This window comes from Pinus tabuliformis, chromosome 1_2 (assembly GCF_031772625.1).
Source record: "Pinus tabuliformis cultivar Carrire ecotype Pingquan chromosome 1_2, CPIR1, whole genome shotgun sequence".
NCBI classification, from domain to species: domain Eukaryota; kingdom Viridiplantae; phylum Streptophyta; class Pinopsida; order Pinales; family Pinaceae; genus Pinus; species Pinus tabuliformis.
Window position 1 is genome coordinate 432,674,102 of NC_142298.1, and position 7,247 is coordinate 432,681,348.

Below are 7,247 nucleotides of genomic sequence, written 5' to 3' on the forward strand. Positions count from 1 at the left end.
AAAAACATTAAATGCTACAGGTAAAAGCCATACTTCTGTGTTGGTACCATCTTAATCACAAACCTCCACACATACCTTCTACTTACCTTCTAAATTATCAACCATAATTAAATCAAAGAAAAAAAAAAAAACTAAGGCTGTATGGAAGATTGCATACTCAAATAATTCACATCAAAACATTAAGTGCTATGGATAACAGTCACATATTTATAAAACAGATGCAAAATCATAATAATATTATTCTTCATTCAAACAAAAATGCAGACATGATTAAAATTGCTAAACCACTTTCATAATTTGTTGAAAGACACGAAATATACAGTACAATGGTAAAGATCATCAAGCATCTCATCAAAAAACAAAAGAAGCAATATCATAGATTACATACAAGTAGACTGCTCATTTAACGCCATGAATAAAATCCCTGAAATTTTTTAGATCAAATAATTCACAATATTCTTTGTTGAAGTGTGTTAATAACTTGATTTGTTTTTGCAAAGCTGAGGTCTTTGCTGACTAGAAAAGCATGCCCTTAAGAGACAATCCAAAGTACGCTAAGTAATTTAGCAACCTGCCTAACAAGTCTAATTACGCATGTAAAGGCAAATGAGGGCAGATAAGAGGGTGAATCGTACCTTGAATTGAAAAGACATTGTCAAATCTGCTTCTCAAAAAGGTTAGTCGGCAGCTGTATGACTTTGACATCTCAAGAACAATTTCGCACTCTCCTTGTGCCAAAGAAGCCATGGAACTGTTCTGGACTGGAGCCTTTTCCAGTGGTTCTCTGGCCAAAAAAAGGAGAAACAGTGCATAGGAAAAAGTCATATTTAAACAACTAGCAAACTCTTCGTAAATGTTACTGACTGAGACACATTCGATGCATGACTCCTTTCTTTGGGTTAAGAAGAGGGACTTTTGTTTATATCTAGTCACATGTAAATGTGAAATCAGGTACAGCTTAGAAATATGCGATTTCAATCTACCCCTAATTTCTCTGGAGAATTTCGCATGGCAGCATTCTGGCTAGCTGTTCCTACTATCTCTTACGGTCTATTCCTAGGGGAAAAGTCATCCATAAAAGAAAAAGTATTCTATTAAAAGTAACAACAGATTTCATTCTGAAACACCTAGACATAGATCATAAATTCACTTCCCTCTGATAGAGCTCATCTGTCACCCACAAATCCTCTTGGTTGTCGACGAATTTACTGCATCTGATTCACAGCATGTTCCCTTGTCATGGCTCAACTTTCCATTTTTCGTGCAGTGGTCTGACCTCTAGCCTTGGCCCTAACATCTGATACAGTTCATTTGTCAATGCCTAGCTTTCCATCTTTCGCGGAGTGGTATATATCCCGCAGAACCAAGGATTCAACATTGTTATTAACATATCTCTCCAAGAAATCTTTTTCTGTGATATGAAAAATTTTAGGACAAATCACCTCTGTTTTTAATACTTGCATGGACTTCAATGCCTCCATTACTCTATACCGAGGAATTATTCTCTTCTCCAAGCTGTATCCAAACAGAGTTGGACCCCTAAAAATATCAGCCAAAGTAAACCCAACAGATTTGACGAGAAAATCCACATGACTCTTTATATTTTCCTCTGAACAGCCCAGAACCTCAGGAAACCGCCTCGATATTTCTGAAACTTGTTTTTCCGAGAAACCTAAACTGCACAGACAGTGTAGTCTTTTATCTATATCCTCTTTACCTACTCCCAAAATCGCACGAGTAGCACCTGCAAAAGCCATTGATCCCTTCTTAATTCCCAAATTCTCGACCTGTTTAAATGCCTCCAAAATCTTTCCCTCTGAAGCCAAGAGCAAACGAGGTACCCGCGCCGGTAACCTTGATAATTCTTGTCCCTCAGCACCCAAACTTTGCAAAAGTGAAAACGCCGATTTAAGTTTATTCTCGCTGAGACCTAACGGCCGAGCATTAGTGATAAGTAATTTGCGGATACCCTCTTCCTTCATGAAAGTCCCAAGGAGGGTTAGCTTAGACTGTATGTTTCCTTTGCTTAGACTAAAGATCAGAGGGTAGGACAAGACGACCCTTCGGATCTCGGCAGGGGTGGTCAAACCGCAGCCATTTAGCAATTTTAAAACTTCTTCCATATTCTTACTCGATTTCGCACGCAGAAATCTACTGTAATTTCTAAATAATTTTGCAATTTCTTGGGGTGTTAAACAACATTTGTTTATAAGGAAATCTGTGACAACACCGCTATGTAGGGGAGTTGTCGAAGGGGTTACTATTTGAGTGCAGAAATTGGAAAATGTTATGTGGAAATTGACGGTAAATACAAATGCAAGAGCAGGCATTGGCATTGATAGTGGGAATCGGCTAGTAATCACTCGTTTCCATATCATCATATTCATCATCATCACTACTTAAAGGAAAGAGCCGCTAAGAAACAATTACCTGCCCTGCGGGGAGAACGCGAAGACGCGATATCTGCTCGGAGAAGGTTGGAAGGCGAAGCCAAAATATTCAGGAACAGGGTAAAAAAGTTTCATTAGGGTTTGGGCACTGCTCCAACAATGACTGAGAAGGATTTTATTAGTGTTTAGTGTTCGTAATGAACTTTGTTTTTAACTGCGAGGTTCCACGTCAAAAGATTAAGAAGGGTTTTATTAGGGTTTGGATTAAATTTTGAGATTTGTGAAAGCATTTAGTGATATAAGAATTTCCCATCGGGAATAAATATAATTTTAAAGTTACTCTGGAGAACGCTTTTAACCTGCATTTAAATAGAGGGGATTGTGTAATTTATTGAATTTTTTTGGAGAGATTTTATAATTTATTAATTAATAATAATGATAATAATAATTTAAGATTATGATTAAGTAACACCAAATTAGTAGTATAAGATTGTTTTATTGTGGGATAACGGATTTATAGTGATTTCAAGTGTATATAGTCTTTCTCGATTTGAATTTATAACTTTTTACTAGAAATACATGTTTATTAGGGTTTACAAAATATACATAGTTTTTTTATAAAGAAAATATTCTTTCTAAAAACCTTCCAATATCTTTCAACTTTCTTATTATAATGATGATTTTATCTAAAGAATTTAACTCAAATTTGAGATATGCATCATAATAATTCAATGAGTAGCTTTGCCTTGGATTGAGTACTTTAAGTTCTTTTTTGTATTCTTTCAATGGATATCTCCTTTTCAAATAAGCATAATAATTGGATGTTTTAGGGTCCATGTTAGTGTCAATTAGCATTTTGGGGTAATGTATTTATGGACTTGCCAAAATCTCCTCTCGGGTTGTTAATAATCTCTCTCTTCATGTATGAATTACTTCTCTTATTGTTGTAGGGACATGTTCTAATTATCTTTTTGGTTGTGTATGTGTTATATTTAAAATGTTAGCTTCATCTTACTCATCAATTTATACACTTCAATATAACTTCCAAAATCATATTGTCACTTACTTTCATTTGCAATTTTTTATAAGAGATTTTCGAGTTGGGATTTCATCACACCATATTTTATCCACCATATACATGTCGCAATCCCTTTACCCTTGTGTCATCATTATACAATACCACATTTGCTTATACATGGCTAACATGCGACAAACCGTGCCCATGTGTTGCCACTGTGTAGGGCCATGTTAACAGGTGAACACGCTGATATGCCTAGCTCTTATGTACGTTTAGGAATTTCCATTAATTCCCTTTATAGGAGTTCTAGATCTTGAGTCTCCCATATTCCTAACTTCTCCATATCCATCCAAAAAATCAAATCTTTTGGATACTTATAAATCTAGAAAAATGCTTCATCAACGAGTCAATATCCTAATCTAGGAAAACTTAAAAAGTCATATTTATGGGTATCTAGATCCATCTTGATCTAGATATAGTGCATGGTCAACAGTGAACATCTGAATCCAAGAAAACATAAAAGTCTCCATTAAAAAAACTCCATATTTTTGGATTTCTAAATCTCATGTCACAGTTACCATGACAACCACCACCTAGCCTCCACCCTAGCACAATCATACATCAATCTCCATGTCAGTGTGTTATGCATGCTTGCCATGTCGACATGCCACATTTGCATGTCATTTCATCCAGACCTGTCCTTCATGCCAAGTTAGACTATGAGTCCCTAGACAATCACAAAGTCTAGATATAGATCTAGAATGATCATTGATATATATATTTTTTAACAGGAACGGTTAGACTGATATATTACTTCTTGGCTGAAATGCCTCAATTCAGATTACAAAATGGAAGGAAGGGCTCAGGTTTCGCCTCATCCAGGAACCATATAACTATCCTCGTAATGTTCTTGCAGATTTTACATTCTATACTTCTTGCAGAATTCTCTATCTGTCCTAATTTATAGATGCAAACAAACTGCTTTAGAAGTAGACAGTAAAACATTCTTATCGGGCAGCTAGGGGATGGGATCCCAGCCTTCTTCTCCGTCTCTTATATAATTTCCGAGAGGGAGGAGAACTGCTTTATTGGCTTCGGCATCTGCTTCTTTGTTATTATCCCTCTTTATGTGAAGAAATTCCAACTTCTGGAAGGAGTATGTAAGGGAGTTAATTCTGCTCAGCAATCTAGATAGTCTTAAATCTGAGGGAGAGGAATTGTCCACAATGGCCTTTATAATAGTCTGAGAATCCCCAAAAACTATATCGTCTTTGATTCCCAAATTCTTAAGCACCTTGAGTCCCTGGAGGAGAGCTAGAGCTTCAGCTTGAATGCTGGTGTTGATGCCCACTCCCCAAGCATATCTAGCTTCCGTTATACCCTCTGCACTTTTAATAACACCACCAGCTCCAGAGTTGCCAGGATTGCCTTTAGCTGCACCATCAAAAAAGAGAGCTTTCCTCGCCTTTTTGGTGCAGAATTCAGCAAATTCTGTGTCTTTAAGGCGGATTTGCCAAGGCTTTAAGGGGGGAGAGGGGGTCTTTACATTATCTGAGAATTGGAGATCCAGGGAGGCACCCCAGACTATTTCTTGTTCAGTGAGATCCTTCATGTTAATCTGGTCTCCCATGCAATCTTTGAGGTGACTTTTAATTTTTACCCAGATTATCTTAGAAGGGCTCTTCTTGTCCTTAAAAATCCTTTGGTTTCTTTCCAACCAAATATGCCAGCAGATTAACTTGGGTAGGGCGAGCCATGCATCTTTGATTTGGGAGTTCTGAACAGTGCCACCAGGATACATTCGCTTCCAATTAGAGAACAGTTCTGAGCAGTGATTGAAAGGGCCAAAATTCATGCTCCATGGGCCTAAAGCCTCCTTCCACAAATCTGCAGCGAATTTACAGGACAGCATCATGTGGGGGGCATTTTCCTCTTGTTCCTCACACAGCGAGCAGCGAGATGGCCCTAAGTATCCTCTTTTCCTGAGCCTATCTTCTGTCAGAATTCTGTGGTGACATAGTAGCCAGCAGAAGGTGTCAACTTTGGGCAGCGTTGTTGAAGACCAGATCCCCTGCCAAGGCCTCGGATCGGGCGGTGCATTAGGATAGCGGGAGAGCTGGAAATATCCCTGCGAAACAGTGTATTTACCAAGGATCGGACCCCAACCTCGGCTATCTGCTTTCCTTCTGTTCATTGGGGCTTTGCCTTTCAGTTGGGAAAGAAAGACAGTGTATTCATTAGCAAGATTCGGTGGCACCTCTAGGTGCTTCCATCGCCACCAATCGTCATTGTCCCAGAGGGATAAATCCCACAGAGTTTTAATACCTTCAGCGTTCATCCAATCTTTCAGAGCGGCTAAGGATCGGTCTTCAGCAATCGGTTCACTGCCCATGATGCTATCGTCCCAAATGTGAATGCGCTGACCATTACCTGGGATCCAGTGTGCGTGTTGTTTGATAAGGGTTGCGGATTTTTCACATAGTTTATGAATCATCGAACCTGCAATTGCCTTTGAATTATTCAGACAGCGTGTTCTCTGCCCTCCGTAATATTTCTTCCACAGTGCACGCTGTGCCCAACCCGGTTTTGGAGCGATGATCCTCCATACCAATTTAGCACCCATGGCTGTATTTTGATTGCTGAGGTTTTTAAAATTTAAACCGCCTTCGATTCTGGGCAGAGAGATCGTATTCCAACTTAATAAGGGGATTTTCTTCTCGTTGGCTTTGCCACCTTTCCATAAAAAAAAAAATATGTAAGCCTCCATCTTCCTCATTATGCCCATGGGAGCCATCATCACTGTTGCCTGAAAAATGGGTAGACTGTTCAAAACTGATTTTATCAGTACTGTCTTACCTGCTAGGTTGAGCCAATTATATCCCCAGGACTGAATTTTGGCTTTGAATTTTTCCAACAGCGGCATCCATTCTCTGCTGAGAGCCCTTTTTTGAAAGACAGGGAGCCCCAGGTACTTGAATGAAGTCCAAGTAGAGGTGGCTGCGAAACCAAAACAGTTAGAAATGGCTTGGGTCGATCTGACAGAGATATTCCAACAGAAGACATGGCATTTGCCTTTGTTGAGCTTGCTTCCTGAGTCTACACAGTAGTCGTCCACTACCTCTTTAAATCGATTAGCCAAGACCAATGAGGCGGCCCCCAACAACAGAGAGTCATCTGCGAACAGCGCATGATTTATGCTTTTTACTCCTCTTGCAATGTTTATTCCCATTATTTCTTGCTCTGACTGTTTTCTATTCAAGAGGAAGCTTAAACCTGAGGCTTGGAGGACAAAGAGCAAGGGGGAGAGAGGGCACCCTTGCCTCAGCCCTCTTGAGGCTTTGAAAAAGTTTGTGGCTCTCCCATTCACCAGTGGGGCAATCCATGGCTCACTGATGCAAGCCTTGATCCATTTGGTAAACTTATGCCCAAACCCAAATTTGTGAAGGACCTCCAGCAAGAATCTATGCCTCACCTTGTCAAAGGCACTTTCAAGATCGAGTTTGACAACCATTCCTTTCTCTTTCCGGGCCAAGCTTGAATGAATCACCTCTTGAACGAGTATATAGTTGTCCACAATCTGTCTTCCCTGAATGAAGCCCCCATAATTCTCTAGGATAATATCAGGGAGAATTGTTTTTAATCTGTTCGCAATCACTTTTGTTATCAGTTTATAGCCTATATTGCAAAGGGATATAGGGCGAAATCTGGAGAAGGAATTTGCGCCTCTTTCCTTGGGGATAAGAGCCAAGAAAGCCGAGTTAGTGCTTCCCCCTATTTTCTGACAGGTTTGAGATTTCCGGACCATTCTGCACAAATCTTTTTCGACTATCTGCCAATAG

At 39.4% G+C, this 7,247-nt stretch overlaps 1 protein-coding gene across 1 annotated transcript; it reads right to left on the minus strand.

Moving 5' to 3' along the window:
• Window positions 1–475: 475 nt before the first annotated feature.
• LOC149206209 (transcription termination factor MTERF15, mitochondrial-like) lies at window positions 476–2,543 on the minus strand. Its single transcript, XM_089393652.1, has one exon. The coding sequence runs from the start codon at window positions 2,391–2,393 to the stop codon at window positions 1,308–1,310; it is 1,086 nt and encodes a 361-aa protein (XP_089249778.1). The 5' UTR covers window positions 2,394–2,543; the 3' UTR covers window positions 476–1,307.
• Between the last annotated feature and the right edge of the window lie 4,704 nt (window positions 2,544–7,247).